Source organism: Medicago sativa, chromosome 6 (assembly GCF_051527215.1).
Source record: "Medicago sativa cultivar Bolivia chromosome 6, Bolivia_mono, whole genome shotgun sequence".
Classification (NCBI taxonomy): Eukaryota; Viridiplantae; Streptophyta; class Magnoliopsida; order Fabales; family Fabaceae; genus Medicago; species Medicago sativa.
This window is the reverse complement of record NC_140754.1, coordinates 43,421,874-43,442,461: the sequence shown is the minus strand read 5'-3', so window position 1 is coordinate 43,442,461 and position 20,588 is coordinate 43,421,874. Positions and strand designations below refer to the sequence as shown.

At 33.3% G+C, this 20,588-nt stretch overlaps 2 protein-coding genes across 2 annotated transcripts; one reads left to right on the top strand and one right to left on the bottom strand.

Annotated features, from left to right (window-relative positions):
- The first annotated feature begins 14,357 nt into the window (after positions 1-14,357).
- Positions 14,358-15,514, top strand: LOC146915317 (heavy metal-associated isoprenylated plant protein 39-like). Its single transcript, XM_085717745.1, has 3 exons — positions 14,358-14,506; positions 14,597-14,672; positions 15,026-15,514. The coding sequence occupies exons 1-3, from the start codon at positions 14,501-14,503 to the stop codon at positions 15,316-15,318; spliced, it is 375 nt and encodes a 124-aa protein (XP_085573871.1). The 5' UTR covers positions 14,358-14,500; the 3' UTR covers positions 15,319-15,514.
- A 3,110-nt stretch (positions 15,515-18,624) lies between these two features.
- On the bottom strand, positions 18,625-20,010 carry LOC146915316 (heavy metal-associated isoprenylated plant protein 39-like). Its single transcript, XM_085717747.1, has 3 exons — positions 19,963-20,010; positions 19,715-19,790; positions 18,625-19,081 (listed from the first exon to the last, which is right to left on the bottom strand). The coding sequence occupies exons 1-3, from the start codon at positions 19,966-19,968 to the stop codon at positions 18,831-18,833; spliced, it is 333 nt and encodes a 110-aa protein (XP_085573873.1). The 5' UTR covers positions 19,969-20,010; the 3' UTR covers positions 18,625-18,830.
- Between the last annotated feature and the right edge of the window lie 578 nt (positions 20,011-20,588).

Here is a 20,588-nt window from a genome sequence, read left to right as displayed (position 1 = left end):
ATGCGAACATCCAATGTTTACCCAGCACTAACACGCCTAGCAATGGCGACCTGTATCAAAGAACCTTCCAAGGTTCCCTCATCTGCAAGTTTTGTATATGTGATGTGATATATTGCCCTCAACCATGGTTTTGATACGTCTCAACGACGGTCTCTCCAAAGAGGATTTCCATATGTATATGTTGTAGCACGAGCCACTACGTCCCCAATCTTCCAATGTTTTGTCTGTCTCTGTGAAACTTCTTTGCCAAATTGTAAACCAATCGTGCATTTCCAAGCATTCATACATGCATAATCATGCATTCTATGTGCTCATGCATTTGTAAAATTGTTATACCATACATACATGTTGCATTTTCTATCTCAACTTTCAATTCAATTCAATGCCTATGTCTCTTTCAATCTCAATTTTCAATTCAATGTCTCTTTTAATGCCTCTGTTAATGTCTCTGTTAAAGTCTCTATCTATGTCTATGTGAAAACTCCTGTGAAATTTCTGTGAGCGAACGTTACTTGGCCATATTTCTACCTGCAAATTTGACGTCTATGTTAAAATCTCTGTGAAAGTTTCTTCTGGGCCAACGATAATGGTCGTGTCTATCTTCAAGTCAAGTCAATGTCAATCTACTCTCAATTTGTATCTTGCTAAATCAAGCTTCCCATGTATCTTGCTATATGTTTTGTTATTGGTCAAGTGGCTAGTTCGATCCAAAGAATAGCTTGTACCTGCTTATATGTCTATGTTTCCGGTCAAACGACAAGTTCGATCCAAAGAACAGTTTGTACCCGGCTTATGTTTTGTTATCGGTCAAACAGCAAGTTCGATCCAAAGAACAGTTTGTACCTGCCTGCATGTTGTGATATTGATCAAGTAGCATGTTCGATCCGAAGAACAGCTTGTATCTGCTTTTTGCCTATGTTTCTGGTCAAGTAGCAAGTTCGATCCAAAGAACAGCTTGTACTTGTCTATCTGTTTGTGTTTTTGATCAAGTGGCTAGTTCGATCCAAAGAACAGCTTGTATCTACCTGTCTTTTGTTTGTATTCCCGGTCAAGTGGCTAGTTCGATCCAAAGAACAGCTTGTACCTTCCTGTTTGTTGCCCGTTCTTTCTACCTTGATGTCTATAAATCCCTTGGTGGTGTGACACAGCCTGTAGATTCCGGTTTGATTGTCTTGCATTCATAATCAAAATGTTGCATGGCATTCATAGTGTTTAAAAATGTGAAAGCATATTTTTATGTCCAAAAATAACGTCATGTCTGATATTTAAGTATCTTCGTCTCGTCAAACAAAGACTTCGTCTTGTGACTCTCCGGACAAAGAAACTTAAATAGGGGCAGCTGTTATACCCTAATTTTGGACCTAAAAATATTTTCTCAAAATGTTTTCTATCTCTGATATGTGTCTTTGACCTTTGAGATATTGCCTATTTGTTATTGTTTTACTCTGATCTTTTACTCTGCTGTATTTGCATATTTCTACTGTCTGTGTTTGAAAATCTTTTCAATTGTGATTTTGTCTATGTTTTCTTGCATTTGAAACCACACAAAGGTTTTTCTTGCATTCCAAGTCATTTGGAAATATCTCTGATCAACTGCATATTTTTCTGCATTTTATTTCAATGTTATGTGCAAAAATCATTGAAAAGGGCATTTTAGTCATTTCCTGCATTCAAACTCATTTTAGTCCCTGTAAATTGTCTCTGAGTCTTTCCAATTTGTTTGTACGAATCCCTGCTTTAATCATCTGTTAAAAACATTTCAAAAATTGCATTGGAGTCATTTTGAGTCAATTTAGTCCCTAGGGGCATTTTGGTCTTTTCACATAAAATTTTGACAGAGAGAGGTTACTTTGAAGTACCTCATTTTTTGTAATTGGTTCATTTTAGTCCTTTTGATTGATTTTAAATTTTTGTTTCACTTTACGTTTATTTCCAAATTACCCTTTTTTTTAATTCAAATTTTATTATAATTTTACATTTTAGTCCTTTTGCAGTCCAGTCCTGTTATTTCTAACAATTGCAGAGAGGTCCTTTTGTCCAAGTCTATGGCCTGCGCCACATGTCATTTCATGATAGGTCCAGAGGCCACTTGGCAGCCTATAAAAGGACACCTAAGCCCAGAACAGAAAAGAAGCCATTAATCCAGTGCCACATCACAACCACAGTCAGAAACAGAAATTAACATTTCTCTCTCTTCCAAAACCGATCAAAATCCAGAAAAATGATGAAGAATGTGATGAATCTTCATCGAGTTCATCATCAAATTCATCTCCAGAAAATACAGTAACAACACAATTCTTCGAAACCGAATCAAATTCAATCAAGAAAACCAGCACAAAATCAAATCAAACGCAAGAGAAGCGAATGCATCAAGATTGGATCAACTTCGCCAAAACCGAATCGAAACATTCAACAAAAACAAATCAAAGTCCAATTCGAGCTAATACAAAACCCTAGAGTTTCGAATTAAGCATCGAATCAAAGATCAACAGCGAAAGAATCTCGAACCTGCAAAAGATTGAAACGGGTAGGGTTTGAACATTTTCCAGAAAATCAAAAGACGAAGGGGAAATCGTTCGATTCTCGTCAAGAACTCATCGTCGTAAACCAATTCGGTATTATTCTTTGCTCCCTCAACTTGATTTGTGCATATTTATGTAATTCTGGATTCATTGATGTGACTTTTGCCTCATTCGTATTTCGAAGAACCGAATCCATATATCTTTAGATCGAGTAAAACCTAGGAAGTTCTTGAGTATTTGAACACCAGAAACAGGAATAGGAGAGGAAGGCGATTCTTTCTATGTAATTTGTTTTGAAAACGGCGTCAATTCGCCGGAGAAGATGAAGATTCCGATGAATCTTCATCTTCCTCCGTCGTCTGCCACCGCCCTCCGCCTCCGTTCCCAGTTTCCGGTGAGATTGCTAACCCTAGAGAGAAGGCAGAGCGTATGAGTTTAGAGAGAGAAAGAGTCTTGACAAATGAAGTAAACTGGTACTCTTAGGCTTTTGTAGACAGTTAAACCGGACCGGTCTAGCACCGGTCCGTTTCCCCTTGCATCCTGGCCGTTGGATCTAGGTTTGATCAATATGGATCAATCCTACAATCCCTGTTGTTCCCTGATCTTTTTGGATCTTCCTCCTTTGGGCCTGGGCTTTCTTTTTCGTTTTCCTTTGTTTTTCTTGCTATGTATACTTGTTTTCTTGCTGATTGAACCCCTGCATGCTTGTTTTTGTGCTATAAAATCCCTAAAAAATTATCAATGCTTTTTCTTGTTAGTTTTAGTTGTTCTTGAATATTTTTACATGTTAATTTTGACCTGAAAAACATAGGGAGATGAGTTTTGATATTCTTGTTAGTTTAATGCTTTTCTTTTGTTAAAATTTTGTGAAAAAACCTCCAAAATTGATCATGTGTTTTTGTATTTTGATAATGATTCTTGATATTAAATATGCTGAATTTTCTACCTCTGAGATGTATGCAATTACCTTGATTTGTGTGGTGAATTTTTGGTATCTTGTGCTTTAAGTAACTTGAATTTTTTTTTTTGTAGAAATAAAGTGATAAATGTACCTAAAATCTTGCTATGATTTCTTGGCTTGTTGTTTCCATTTAATTTCCATGTTATGGCTGAAAGAAAAATGCTCTATAAAATTGTCATAATGTAGGAATTATAGGTCCTACACTTGCCATTATCTTGTGGTAAATTTTTAGGTATATTTAGCATCTTTTTTTTGTTAATTCTTGTTACTTGTTTAGAGCCTTTAATTGCTTATAATTTTTACGATATTTCTCTATATTGTGCTACTAACCCTTTTGTTTCGTGTTTCATACATCATAAGCGTCATCCTGAACCTCTCTTTCTTCACTTTATTTTCTTGCACTTTATTTTTGCTTTAATTCATTTTTGTGAGATTAAGTTCTCGCAAGGGAAGTAGTGTGTAAACTAGGGTGATGTAACGGACAATGGACGATAAATATGTACACCGACACAAGCACCGACACTATGCACACACGGTGTATGTTTACTTTTACCGTTTTAGATGTATGTTTAGGAAATGCGAGACTTAGGCAAAAAGTCAATCTTTTTTCAAAAAATGCTAGCAACATCATCACTCAAATGTTCTTTCCAATAAACCCTTGGAGTCAAAACTCCAAGTGATTTTCCCTTTTATTTTCTTAATCAAAATTTTAAATGGAAATTAATTCAACTTTGACTCTTTTTCATAAATGACTAAATAAACCTCACTTTTTTCCAATCTTATGCCCTTGAGGCCTCCTATCTCATTCTTCAACTTCCATTTTCAAACTTAAAATCAACCAACAAAAACAAAAACACCTTTTTTGGAAGAGAACTACATGGAGTTTGATCCCTTAAAAGGGTATGTAGGCAAGAAGTCAAAACTTCTCCAAGTCCAATAAAACAAAAATCCAAACATATTCTTCTCCCTCCAATTCTTAACCTAGCAAACCCTTAGGTGTAAATAACATTTTTCAAATAGCATTTAAAAATAAAGCGCGTGTGTAGAAAGTAAAGACGGTTCCTATAGGGTAACAAAGTTGTAAATAACATTTTTGAAATAACATTTTTCAAATAGCATTTCAAATAACATTTATTATTAAAAAAACTCTTTGAAATTTTTTAATTAAAAAAATTATTTTTTAAAATTTTTTAAATTAAAAAAAATTTAAAATTTTTAATTAAAAAAATTAATTAAAAATATAAATAAAAAAGTAAAACAATTACACACGTGGCGCCACGTCAGCATTGACTTGGTCAAAATTGGCCTAGGGGGCCAAAAGTGCAAAGGGGGCAAAACATAGGGGGAAAAAATCGAATTATTTTAGGTAAGAGGCCAAACTTGCAACTTCTGTAAACATAGGGGGTCAAAACTGCTATTAAGCCTAAACAAAAACATGGTTTGTGAATTAATGTGGACCAAGGAAAAGGATAACAAAGTTGTAACAAAAATGGAAGCACATTGTGAGATTGGAAACAAAGAAAATTGGGCTTTGACCCAAAGTTGACCCGAGGCCACACTTATCAACTTGGTGAAGGAATCTAAAAAGAAAGCAGCACATCGCAAAAGCATTATTCATGTTTTTGCAAATATCATGCAGGAGCTACGGAAGCACATATGAAGGAGAACGGCGGTGGAAAGAAAGGTACAACCTGAAGAAGAAAATTCATGAACACAACTCGGGTTGTAATTTCTTTTATTTACGCTGTTTAATTCTTCTATCTATGAGTAGCTAAATCTCTTAGAGAGTAGGTTTGAGATGAATTTGATGTTACCCTAATTGAACTATGTTGCGGTGAAACTCTATTTTATGTGAATATCAATCTAGTTTTATTGAATTCAATTGTTCTTACTATTTTTTTTTATATACTGATCACATATAACTTGATTACGTGAAAATGAATGACTATTAACCATAGCTTTCAACTTAGACCTAATTGAATTCTTCAAATAAACAGGGTTAGCCTAGGAATGAATAATCATATATTTGTGATATTAGGTTAACATTCTTCAAACCTTCAAAGAATATTAGATCACCTAGGGAATTAGGGATTGTAATCTGAGAAGAGGGTCCTAAGTCAAGGGATTGATTAGGACTATTTTAGTTATCCATCATGAAACTAGCGGAATATTCATTGAAAATAAGTGCAGTGTACCAATTAGGGGAACTTAGGGGATTCGAAAGACCTAGTCTCATCACTCCATATATTTTCCAAACAAAACTTTATGTTCTGTTTATTTACCTTTTATGCATACAAACCTACTGCCTCGGACACTAAAATAATTTTACACATCCTAGATAATAGCCTTATTGCTAATTTGAGATTAACACAGTCCTCGTGGATACGAAATTAATTTTTATTACTTCGATATAATTAGTACACTTGCTAAAAGTCTATCAGCTACCTTTCAAAGCAACTAGGAAACTTGAAGCAATCCATTCTGATGTGTGTGGACCATTTGAGGAAAAATCATTAGGAGGAAATAATCATTTTTAGACACTCATTGATTAATTTACTAGAAAGTTATGGGTTTACTTGCTAGCTAAGAAAAGTGAAGTGTTTGATGTTTAGAAAGCTAGTTCAGAATGAAGGTGGGGTTGTAATTAGCGGATTAAGAACCTGTGGAGGAGGTGAATATACTTCCATTGAGTTCAACAATTTTTGCTCTTCAAATGGCATAAATCATGAAATGACTGCACCTTATACACCAAAGCATAATGGTATTTTAGAAATGATGAATTGAACTTTGGTTAATATGATGAGAAGAATGCTCAAGCAAAAACAAAAGCCTCATTATTTATGAGGAGAAGCAGCTGCAAGTGCAACATACCTCATTAATAGAAGTCCCACAATGAAGATGCATAACAAAACACTAGAAGAAGCATGGTTTGGAGTGAAGCCTAGTGTGCAGCATCTTAGAGTGTTTGTTTCATTATGTTTCAGACATATTCCTGATCAGATGAGAAGAAAGTTAGATGATACTCCCTCCGGTCTCAAATATAAGAAAATATTCCTTTTTAAGGTTCATTGAGTAGTTAATGTATCTGGACTACATTGTAAGGCAAATACATTAATTATTCAATGAATCTAAAAAAGGAATATTTTCTTATATTTGAGACCGGAGGGAGTAAGTCACAAGCAATGATTCTAGTTGGATATCATTCAACTGGTGCCTATAAAATATATGATCCAAAGAGTAAAAAGGTTGTTTTCAGCAAAGATGTGAAGTTTGATGAGTCTAAAAGTTGACATCTGAAGGGTAAGGCACTAGATAAAACTGATAACCAATTTTATATGTCTGATTTAGAAATAGTTGAACATGAACTTGAAAATCAAGAAGACAATACTACAGTTACAAATGAAAGAGGTGCACAGAGACCAACTAGAAACACTCAACCACTGATGGGGTAAATCCGCAAGTTCACGGTTTACCGAGGTAGTAAAATTAGAGTATCGTTCCAACAGGGAGTTGTTCGATTTACTTTTAACAATGATTAGATGAAAGGTTGAAATTTGGGATTTTTAACGGTTGAAAATAATAATAAAAAAATTCTTTTGGATTATTGGTTTATCATAATGACAAATCTTCACAATCCAAACCCTAAACCTAAATCTTATGTTGGCTCTATTTTATAAAGACAAGTTTGTCTTTGGCCTACCACATCTCCATTCGGTCTCAGTGAGTGTGTTTCGTTAGCAACCACACCTATTCTCATGGTTGATTGCTATTGAAATCCTTGAAGCACAAAACTTTATTGTCTCAAGGTTTTCAAGTCTATTATCATGTTTCTCAATCCTTGTCTAATTTCACTTGTTCCAATATCAAAACTTCATCTTTCGATCCTTCGTTTAATACTTGTTATTAATTATAAGAACGGTGAAATTAGATTAGAAAATAGGGTTACATAAAATTAGGGTTCTAGGCTTGGTTTGAATAGGATTAGGTCATTAGACTCATCCAACAATCACAAAACATAGAAGTCTACTCACTCATGTTCATTGTAGACATAGAGAAGAAGAAGAAGAAGAAGAAGAACGTGAAAGTAAATAATAAGAAAATAAAGAGAACTTTTATTAAAAGAAACTATTGTCACTTATAATTTCCAAGAACAAAAGATGATTAGATATGTCTGATGGCTGCTCTATTTATAGCCTAATACTGACTTAAGCCCTAAGAAATAAATCACTAGAGTATTACACAAGAAAATCCATGGACTTTAGGTCAAAAACATAGCAAATAGCAGCCTGGAACCTTGGCACGGCCGTGCCACCACAGGCACGGGCCGTGCCAGCACTCTAGAACAAAAGCAGCAAAAGGGGTTGCACCATCGAGCATGGTTGTGCCACTGGCAGCACGGGCCGTGCCAACTCTCTAACTTGGCCATTGAGCTTCAAACTTTGATTGTGTGGCCACGCTGCTGTTTGGCGCAGCCATGCCTGATAATTTTTCCCAGGATCTTCATATTTTTGCCTTCAATCAGCCCTAAACCATATCTTAGATCCTTTTATCCTTTCATCATGCTCCAAAACCCTTTATTTTGCTCCAAGACTCAATCTTTCATCATATTTGTTCCTGAAATTAAATAACTTGCAATTAAAGTAAAATAGTTATAAAAAGTAAATAAAAACACAAAATCTAAATAAAATAAACTAAAATCAACACTTAAAAAACTAATTAATGACTCATCAACCACCTGCTAGATTGAATGATTATGTGAGATTCTCTAACACTGCAGTGAATGTAGAGGGAGATATTACTCAATTTGTTGTGGTTGTTGAAGCTGAACCAGTCACAGTTGAACAAGAATTCAAGAAAAAGCACTTGAAAGAAGTAATACTTGATGAGTTGAACTGGGTTTTCAAGACCAAACTGAAGCCAAATGGTCAAGTAGCAAATTACAAGGCCAAGCTAATTGAAAGAGGTTTTCTGCAGAAGTATGGTCAAGAATACTATAAAGTCTAGGCTCCAGTTACCATGATGGAAACAATTAGATTTATTATGGAAATAGAAGTAAGCAATAACAGATCAATGTATCAATTAGATGTGAAATCTGCATTTCTCAATGGTGAGTGTGAAGAATAAGTGTATGTTAGTCAACCACCAGATTTTGAGTTAAATGGTAATGAAGAGCTCGTGTATAGACTGAAGAAGGCATTGTACGGTTTGAAGCAAGCTCTGAGATCTTTGAATAAGAAGATTGATGGATTTCTTATTCAGCAAGGTTCCGAGAAATGTGTGAATGAGCATGGTGTAACACCCCTATTTTTATATTTTAATTTATTAAATGAAGTTAGTAGGTGAAGTTAATAAATATTATTATTGGTGATATTTTTTAAATAATAAGCAGTTGTTGAGTGGAAAGTAGTTTGAGAAATTAGATAAAACAAAGAGAGGAATCCAAACATGATAAATAAAGAGTTGGAGGTGCAGAAAATAAGCTTTAAATAAGTGGGGGAGGGGAGAAGTAAAAGAGTGGTGCATAGAAGAGGAAAATATCTTAATGGATGGTTAGCCCAAATAAATATAAATAGAAGTATTGAAAGTTTAGAAATCAGAATTGTCAAACGGAGAAAAGAGAGAAGTGAAGCAGAGAGAAAAGAGGAGCCCTAGTTTCGACAACATCAAGCCAAACCGAAGATTTCGAAGGATTCGAGGTAAGGGGGAGAATCTTTTAATCTCTAAGGTTTATAATTTTACTGTGGGGCTGTAGAGATTTATGAGTATGAATGTTAATTTAATGGTGATGATATTGTTGAAGAGACAATAATTAGAATTAAATTGGTGAAGCAAGAATAGAATTGAGAGTGACAACATAAGGCTAATTGAAAACATGATAGTAGCTGTGTGGTAATTAGGAATTGAATGAAATTTTGTCTCTGTTAAGAGTGAAGTGTATAGGTAGCAGTAGCTTGTGAGTGCCGATAGTAGGGTCCCTTGATGTTTAAGAAAGATTTATAAACCTTATTGAGGTGGTGTTTGATGAGATAATTATTATTACATGGTGTGCTGATGATTGGTGATGTAATTATTATTATACGGTATGATGGTATTGGTGAGTCAAAAATTATTTGTGGTTATGCTATTAGTGAATTTTAATAATATCCTGTGATGTGAACGGTGACGATATTGGTGATGTTTAATAATATTTGGTGATGAAAACGGTGACGGTTAATTATGGTGATGTTCTTGTTTTTGTCGTGATGTTGTGCATACTAGGGAGAGTCTTGCATTACTAGGTGATGCATTGATGATTTGATGATGTGTGTTTACTTGATGAGTCGGTCCCCATGCATGCATACTAGAATTGAGTTTAGGAAAATGGTGATGAATTGGTGATGAAAAGTCCAGTAACATATCTCTGGCAACTTGGTGATGATAGGTGTGGTACCACGTTTCATATAGGTCTTAGGGAGAGTCCATATACATTTAAATGACGATGTTTGTACTTGGTATGTTAAATTATGAAAATGACGAAACGTTGTGATGTGTGATTTTTGGTGACAAATATGATAAATGTTGATAATCTTATAGAGATGGAAATGCTATTTCTTATGACACTTTGATGTTATACATGTTTTTCCCTATTAATATGTTATGACAGGATTTCTTACCCTCTTTATTTTGCTGTGTTGTTCCTCTTTGGTGACTGTACTTTAAGTACAGACACTCAGGTTAACGAAGAGTAGCTGTGGGACAATTAGAAGGTGGAGATGGGGGATATCCTCTGCTTAGTTTTTATTTATTAAATTGTTGAATAAAATGTAGTCGCTACGAGCTCTGATTCCTGTAACACTAGGGTTGGGGAATGACGATTGATCTTTATTTTCATTTTGAGTTGAATTTTGACAATCTTGTTATTTTCTATTTTTGACCATTGAGAAACAGACATGAAATTATTATTGTGACCTTTGAATGTTTTATTCCACTAGAGTGAATATATTTTTGAAGAGATTATTATTATGATATTTAGGTGACATAACGTCGAGTTGTGTAACATCCTTACTATTAAATATATTATTTATTATTCAATATTTAACAATGGGAAATAGGGTGTTACACATGGCATTTACTATAGGTATAATGAACATAAGATGATTGTTTGCTTATAAGTGGATGATATGATAGTAACTGGAAATAATGAGATTGAGATGGAGTGTATCAAAAGAAATATGAAAAATCAGTTTGAAATGTATGACTTAGGCAAGCTTACATAATTCCTGGGATTTGAATTTGAAATGAATTTACAAGGTATTGTGATTCATCAAAAGAAGTATGCTTTGCACATATTGACGAGGTTCAAGATGTTAAACTGCAAGTCAATCTCTACACCAGTTGACACAGGAGTAGAGCTATCTCTGATTAGTGATGAGAAAGAGGTTGATCCAACTCTATTCAAGCAGATCGTAGGTTCCCTGAGGTACTTGTTGTTTTATCTTGGTTTTCGGGTGTCAAACATTGATTACGTTTGAACCTTTTAAACCGGTGATATCTTATTTTTTCTTGGGAAGGGAAAAAAAGTAAGCAAAACCCTTGAGAATCGAGGTCCGGGAGTTGTTTTCGCTACGGGAAGGTGTTAGGCACCCATAACGACTATAGTAACCTATAGGAACCGTCTTTAATTTCTACGCGCGCGCTTTATTTTTTAAATGCTATTTTGAAATGTTATTTACACCTAAAAATTGCTAAGTGAAGAATTGGAGGGAGAAGAATGTTTTTTGGATTTTTATTTTAGTTGAATTGAAGGAATTTTGTTCCTTGCCTACGTACCCGTTTAAGGGATCAAATCCACCGTAGTTCTCTATCAAAAATGTTTTTGTTTTCGTTGGTTGATTTTAAGTTTGAAAATTGGAATTTGAAGAATAGAAAGAGGCCTCAAGGGCATGGGATTAGGAAAGAGTGAGGTTCGATTAGTGAATTGCAAAATATGGTCAAAGTATGATTAAGGTTCATTAAGATTTGATTAAGAAAATAAAAGGAAAATTCAATGGGGTTTTGACCCCAAGGTTTATTATGAAAATGTTTGAGTGAAGTTTGTTCAAGTTTTTTGGGAAAAATGATTTTTCTAAGTATAAAGCCTAAACATACATCTAAACATACAATCCTAAACATACATCTAAACATGCATATTCTAACTATATAGTGATGTGTGTGCATGTGTCGGTGCTTGTGTCGGTGTACATCATTAGAGTCCATTGTCCTTTTACATCATACCCTAGATACATTCTATGGCCTCTTTGCCAAGAAAATTAAAAGTGCACAAAGGAAAAATATTACAAAACTCCTAAGTGTTTACATTCTAATTTTGATACAAATTCAATTGCAAGAAAGAAATAGAGATGAATATGGGATGAAATGGAGATGTTTATGAAATGATGAAACATGAAATGAAAAGAGTTAGTAGCACATGACAATATCAAAGGAAATAAAGCAAGAGAAGCACTAGAACATAAAGGATAGAAAATAAAGGCAAAATGAATGCAAATATGTCTAAAATTTGTTCATAGAATGCAAGAACCATATGACCTATAATTCTCACATTCCAATGTATTTTTAAAGGTTTAGAAACAAGTCTTGGAATGGGAATTAAGGCAACATGAGTTACTTGGCATTTTAGAACAAATTTTAAGCATATTTACATTATTTAACTACACAATTAACTTGTAAGCTAAGTAATTAATCAAGATTCACAATTATGCAACAATGTTAAACACAAACAGTAGCTAAAACCTTATGAAATCAAGTGGTATAGGTCACCAAAATTCATCAAGCAATTTGGATTAAAATCAAGCAAATTTTCATTTATTTTTAGTACAAAAATACCTCAAAATAGTAAGAAAATTAGCCACATCATGTTCATTAATTTTTTAATATGCAAAATTATCACAAGAACACCACAAAATTATCAAGAAATGTGTATGAAAATTTTTAGAATTTTCCACAAGATTTTTGGGCTCAAACTACATATAAACTTCACAATTTTTTAACAAAAAAGTAAACATTTCACAAGAAAATACTACATACTTTTCAATCAGGATTTTAAAACATAATCAACATCACAAAAATGTCAAAAAAACAATCAAGAACACCTAGAAAACTTTTTAGGGAATTTTAAAGGATCTTTAAGCTAAAAATTGCAAGAAAACTATTAATTCTAACAAAAATAAGGAAAAAAAAATGCTTCTAATATTCTTTTCAAGCCTTAGCACGAAAAATGTCACAGAAATGTTAGAAAAAATGTCAAGAACACATAGGAAAAGATTTAGGAATTTTGGTGAAGGAAATTGGACAGATAAGGGTGCAAATAGCAACATTACAGCAAGAAATATGCAGGACAGGGGAGTGTGTATAGCAAACAGGCATGGCAATTGGTTCCTGGGCCTTAAGAGGCCACTGGAGCGGTTGGGGAACGGGTATGGAGCGGGTTAACCCGGTTCATGGCAATATATATATGCCTGAACCGGTTTGAAGCACCATTTCCCCTTAATCTTTCTCTCTCTGTACTAGACCTAGTGAGAGAAGCTCTCACTTCTCTCTAAAACCAGTCCGTCGGAGGTGAATCGGAGAAGATGACCGGAGGAAGTTCCGGTGCGGTGGTTCGCCGGTGGCGCCACCGTACCGGAACCTTTTTTCCAAAACTTTTTACACTATTTTTCTCGTCTTCTTCTCCTCTTCGTGGTTTTGAGGTTATTTTCGTGAAATTATGACAGAAACGAAGTAGATCGGGGTTTGATTCCTTTCGACTTTTCAAGAACTTACTGGTTTTGAATCTTTTTTGGAAACACTTTCCTGCAATCACACCGATCTACTTCGATCTGGACTCGATGATGTTTTGAAACGAAAACTGAGAGAGTTTATGTGTTCACCTGAGGCTAGATCGAAGATTCGGAGGAGAAGATTGTGGAAAACTTCACGAAACCTATCCGAATCTTTGGTGAGTGCTTCGCTGTTGTCGTAGACCGAAAATAAATCGGTGAACTTGTTCCGCTCCTTCTCCGATTAAACTCAGATTCGATCCCTCTTCTTCTCACCTTTCCTCTGTGATCGTACGATTCGTCACTTCGGTGGCGAATTTGTGCTAGAATTGCAGAGACCTAGGGTTCGATGATGATGATTCTCCAGTGAATCTCTGAGAACCACTACAAACACGTTGCAATTGTTGAATCTTGTTGCGTGAATGGAACTTGTATTCTGTGGAATTGGTAACGATTGATACGAATCTGTGAAGTTTTGGTCTGGAATTGGCAATTTTGAGACGGTTAGGGTTTGAGTTCTTGATGAATGTTCTTGGAGTTTTTTGCAGATTTTCGTTTTTGATCTGTGAAAGGTGGAAAGAGAAAAGGAAATAGTGTTTTTGATGAGTTGTAAAGAAATGAAAAATCACGAACAAGCAAGACATTAATCACATATTTTACATAGTTTTCAAAAAGTAACAAAAGTATATAAATATTTAGAAAATAAGTGGGTAATACTAATATCTTGCATTTTTATGGTTAATGAAGTAGTAATATTTGTTAGTGCCTCTTCAAAAAAAGTAATATTTGTTAGTTAGTGAGAATTATGTTGAATAAAATGGTCAATGAAGTAGTAATATTTGTTAGTGCCTCTTCAAATTTGTATTATATCAATGTATTTTATCAATTTGAATGAATAGAATAATTTATTTAAAAATAAATAAATTGTCTCACTTTCTTGTTCTTGGAAGGAACGGTGTGGAGCCATGATGAAGATACAAAGGAAAGAACCACACCACACCATACTATTACCGCGTTTAGTAGAGTGGACCACACTTTGACTTGAGTTGACTAGTTAGTATATATAGATATTGCATTATACAACCTCTCATCTTCACTTCACAACTTCATCTCCTCTAACTCTTTTCATCTTCAAATTCTATAGCTCCAATACCCTAGCTCTTCTTTTAAATTGTAACCAACAATTCTGATTTATTGGTCATCAAAAAGCTTTATTGAAATTAATGATGGTAAGAACTAGATCCTTGTGAATTCCCTCTTTTACTATTAATTTTTTCTTAGAATTGAATCTAAAGATCTTTTGTTCTGTTTTGTTACAGAAACTAGTATTGAAGGTGGATTTACATGATGATAGAACCAAGCAAAAAGCTATGAAGACAGTCTCTGGCCTTTCAGGTAATGTCGACATGTCTAGTTTCAATTTTTGGTTTCAAAATTGAGAAAATAAATATTATGTACATAATTTATTTGATATGAACAGATAATGTAAATATATTTTAATCATGCATTATTTGCCTTCACATTATTTAATCTTGAGGGACAAATTTGTGTCTTTCCCTTTTTAACCTCATAATTTGAACATCATTTAGCATCACTTAAATTAATAATAATTCTCCATTTTTCAATTTAAAAATAAAAAATAGAAGTTTGTGTTCTCAAAATTGAAATAAAAAATAATTAAACTCATAATCTAACATTGTAATACATTTAATTATTTTGCTAAAATTGTATTGGTATATTATTTGCAGGGGTAGAGTCGGTTTCTATAGACATGAAAGACAAGAAATTAACCTTAACTGGAGACACAGATCCAGTACATGTAGTAAGCAAACTAAGGAAATGGTGTCATGCTGAAATAGTTTCTGTTGGGCCTGCAAAAGATGAAAAGAAGAAAGAAGAATCTAAGCCTGATGTGAAGAAGGACCAAATTCAATTACTTGAAGTCTATCCTCATTATTATCATATGCAACAACCACAATATATTCAATATTCCTCTGTTTCAAGAATGGAACAAGATCCTGTTGGATGTGTCATATGCTGAATTTCTTAATACTATGAAAAAATTTGTATTTTCATATTATTTATTGAATTTTTAGCTCATGATTTTTATATTGTTTTTTGAGTGGTTTACAATGAGAGTTAATGTATAGTGTTCAATTGTGCAAACAGAGGGCAGTTTTCTTTATCTACAAATTCCATTGAAAGTATAAGAAATACAAACAATTGCAAGTTCATAATTTTTAACATGAGTAAATGATTATATGAACTGGTCTAAAAAAAAAAAATCAAGACACAAAAGACAAAAATTTAGTCTTTTAAAAAAAAAAAGGAAATAAGCAGTTCTACTGGTGCCCAAATGTTCTTTGAACTTGTTCACAAATGAAAACTAGTACCTCATAGCAATGATTGTGACAAAGTTTGTGAATGAAGTTACTGGTTTGGATGATTAAGTGTGTCAAAGTATTTCAAATAGGGAATCGTTAGGAACTAACTCCAAAGTGTTTGTTAGCCTACTTTCTCAAATATATCCCACCTTAACCTCAGTCACGTTATAACCTTGAAAAGACCTTTATATGTGTGTGTGTGTGTGTGTGTGTGTGTGTGTGTGATGGATGACATATGTCTTGAATGTCTGTTTAGAATTGCTTCAATCTCATACGTGTATATTCTTGACTAGCCCCGCTGACATTAGGAGGTACGTACGTGTATATTAGAATTGTATGTGGTTCAAAGTAAGAGTATGTTCTCTAAGCATGTTTCGCTTGCATGGAAGAGATAAGCTAGTTAAGTCTGATGATGGGAGGAATAAAAATATGACCAAATTTTTTGGAAAGGTATGTTTCATTCTTTAAATTCATGTAAATTCTAACTTCTTGCTATTGTCTTACTTGAGAATAGGGCATCATATGACATATTTTGTTATGTTTTTAGTATCTTTGTATTTGAAGACAAATAATATAAGAGTTAGAGAATTTGTCAATGGTTTGAGGAACAATTTGTATTATTTTTACTCGGGTCGTTGTAATTCACTTTTATCCTAAATCATGCAACTTCATACGTGTTTTGAGTGTTTTGTAGTGAGAAATGATGTAATTCAACAAATCAACACATCATGTGAAAGATAAAGTATAAGAAATTGAAGGACAATAGTTCTTATAAGGTTTTTGTAGACAATAGAAAGTGAAGAAAATCATTTCAAGTTCCTAGGAGTTTCCAGACGAAAGAACGATCGAAAACAGGATGAAAACACAAGAAATTGAGCAGGAGGGACTGCCTCAGATGCCCCTGCGCCTGAGGCAGCAACGGCTAGGGCCCCAGACTCCCCCGCATCCAATCCCATGCGCGTAGGCACCCAGCTACGGCGAGAATGGGTAGTTTTCTTGTTTTTCAAGCTGGATCGGTACAAAAGCTCAGTTTTTCTTCTCTTAAATCCTAAGTAATCATTTGCTATAAATAGAGACCCTTGCACACATTATTATTCATTCAGAAACATTAACGGTTCAATGCAAGGGTCAAGCATCATAGCTTCAAGGCATGATTTCTTCCTTCTTTTTGCCTCTCTATGGTATGTTTTGCTATTGTTTCGTAATGATGTTTGTTGTCATGTGCAACTAAAACTCTTTGATTAAAGTTCCAAGATGAACATCTTCTTATTTGTTGGATTCAATTAATCAAGTTTTAATTCAGTTTTGCTTTTCTAGTGTTCGATTTAATTTGTACTTGTTTGTTTTGAATACATTTTCAATTGAGAATCTGCATCGGTAATCTTGAAGATTGATCCATAAAAGATTAGTTGGATTGACAACCTGAAGTTCTTTCTTTGTTCATGACAATACTAATTGCTTATTCCTTCACTAATGTTAATGAAATTTTAAGTATGAAACCCAGGGTTTTCTAGTCTCTTCTTTTAGGAACACCACATTTAACTAGGTTAACTTGTAGCACGTGTTGCCGTATGATTCAATGGAGTTTAGAAACTAGTTTCTTAAATCAAAAGTAGACACACCACATAACCATTGTTTCCATAAAACTAGTTTCAATGGCTTTTCATTGTTCTGTCATTTCAATCTTTGAATTATATTGACTTTTCATATGTTCTGTCGTTTCAATCTTTTGCAAACAAGGTTAGGATTCATGAACTAATTCTTGCACTTTAACTGAATCATTACATATGACACTTGCTCAAGTTTCTTTAATTCATTTGCAACCCTTTGGGTATTAGGGTTAGACATCTCATGAAGTGTAATTCCTTTAGATGACAACTTAGGAGTCACACGAGATGTTGCCGTCAAAGGACATGTTCATGGCTTTCATAATTGAGTTATGGAGGTTATGGACTAATCCGACAGCTTCGGAATATTCCTTCTACAGTAAACCATTGTTTATGTAATCCTCAAGTCTTAATTCATAGGTACTTTGAATTAATCCAACAAAGAAGGAATATGGGATTCAAGGATTCCCTAATCAAAGTTACACATCTGAATCACACAAACCTAATCTTGCATTGGGCAGAGCAATTAAACCCTGCAATTCAATTCATCTCATTTTATTTTCACTCTTTTGAATAAGTTTTACTAATTGATAAGTTGAAAGACAATCCCTATGAAGAACGATAAACTTACTACTTAATTACTTGTTTCGATTTGATGCATATGTCAATTTCGTCCATCATTAATCTAATCATCTTGTCACTAATTCCCAAGTCCTAAAGGCCCAAAACATAGTCAATTTTGTGCACACTTGTTCATATACACATCTAAGTAATTATAAATGTGCGTGTAAGGGGTGTTACGATATGTTAGCCGCAACTATTACTAATACTCCCTCCGTTTAATAATGAAGGACTCATTTGATCATTTCACACAAGTTAGTTTCCATCTATCTCATATTTATAAATAAGATAATTGTCGTGTTGATAAATTATCTTTCTATTGTCTAAACATTTATGGTCTAAGATGATAGTAAAATATGCTTGAGTTTTCTATAATTTTTTTATGGGTTTGATTCATGTTCCCCACTTACATAGGTAAGGGTTGGTGGTGGTATTATAGATGGGATATGGGACAATCAATTTCAACTTCTTGTGTGATGTCTTTGCATCCTTTAGTTTAGCAATAAAAAAAAATTTATAATTCTAGATAATAAATAAAGTTAAAATTACAAACCATGGAAAACACAAGATGTATTTATCAAACTCGAAGTTGCTCTTAAATTTAGAAGACACTCCTTCCATCTCAAATTAGGCGTACTATTGTTTAATTTTCGTTGTTTCAAATTATTGGTCCCGTTTACAATACCAATACAATTATTCGTTTCCACCTACATATCCTTATTTATTGCACTTCAATCATCTATAACTACTCCACTAACTATAATTAATAAGTGTGTTTAGTAAATGATACATATGTTACCATTGAAATCAACATTATTGATCATTTTTTAATACACGTGAAAAACTCCAATAAAACTCCTAATATGAGACAGAGGGAGTACTAGAGTAAAAAAAGTTTATCAGAAATACTATCTTGCAGAATTATTTTCTTCTTGTCCACATCAAACATAGTAGTAATCTCGAATATAAGGTTGTGGTGTCATTTGATAATAGACTGGATAGGATTCAAATGACGGAAGTGGAATGGGTACATTTGCATCGGTGGTCTCTTTCTTCTCCTCATTTAGAGCTCCAATTGAAACTACTTCTGTTTGACACAATTTTCGTAGCTTAGAGACTACTTTTACTGGATCAACATCCCCTGTTAACGTCAGTTTCTTCTCATTAGTGTCTATTGATACTGATTCAACCCCTGCAATATTGATAAAGAAAAGCTATGAATCCTTAATGTTATATGATTTGTATCTTTTTTACACAAAACTTAAATTAATTTGCATTCACAAATAACCTGATTCAAATCCTATTTGAAATAATTCTTAAATGTTCATTAGCGGCATCGTTATTAATACTAATTTCTCTTTTTTTGATATTTTTTTTTTAAATTGGTTGCATTAAAAATAGATTATAAAACTAAAGTAGTTAAATTCATTTGATGTCTTAAAAAAAAGTCTTGTAATTTTTTTGCAAACAATCATGTCTGTTTGTCTAGCTTTTGTAAATAAAAAAAAAAGTTTTTTTGTCTAGCTAATAAGTGTAGATGATAAAAGATTACGAGAACATTTGATATGTTAAATCACGTGATCAAAAAGTAGGTTTCATAACTAGGTTTCTCTCTTACTCTATATTTTTTGTGTGAATTTTGTCACTAAACTCTTTAACACTAAATATACTATGTAATGGTGATTTCAATTTATTAAAATTATTTTCATATTAAATACAACTTTATAAGTTTATTCAAAAAAAATACAACTTTATAAGTCATGTAATTTAACCACATTACATTGTGGTAGTACTTGTACATGCTATGAAATTTAATATATGTTACCTGAAAGGCTGGACACTGTCTTCATAAACTTTTGCTTGGTTTTATCATTATAAAAGTCAACCTTCAACACTACTTTCTGTTAAAAAATAAATCAAAGAACTATTAATTAAAATTCCACCATTATTTCTATTATTAAATATGAAAGGATATAACAATGAGACAACAATGAGAACATTATTCATGGATGAATACAGAGTAAACTAAAATGAGAAAAGTGAATAAATGGATTTTATGATTCTAATTTTTACCTTCATTATTGTTGAAGCTTGTTGAAGTATTGAGAGGAGCAATGGATTGGTGACACTGATGAAGTAAGGATGAGAGAATTGTAAGCTATTTTATAAGGTAGATAGGAGGATATGAAAGACATAGTCAAGTCAACTGGTCAATTGAAATAATATTATTTTTTCAAATAAATTATTACTTTAGAAGCCTATTAATTTAATAACCGTGTGAACATTAATGCTTGAATCATCACGCTCACGACCAAAGAGGGAATCCGTCAAATGATAAAAGTTGCAATCATTGAAGGATTTTAATCCTATTTTAAGCTAGTATAGTGCTATAAAAGTAGGTGTTAGTTAATAGTCGTTTAGTTCTTGTTTGATAACGTAGGAATAGTAAAATACAATTAATTGGTTAGATAGAAAATAGAAAAATATAGAGAAAGTTTAGTTGGGAGCTTTTAAGTCAAATCGGTCCATTGTGCCTTGACAGCTTAAGAATACGAATATATAGATGACTAAATTGTTTATAGATTTGATTGAAAAAATGTCTTCTATTGAATTAGCTTATTTGAATTAGCTTAAGAATGGTCAAATGTATGTTTGTTGTTAACTTAGGCTTATTTGAATTACCTTATTTTAGAGCTTAT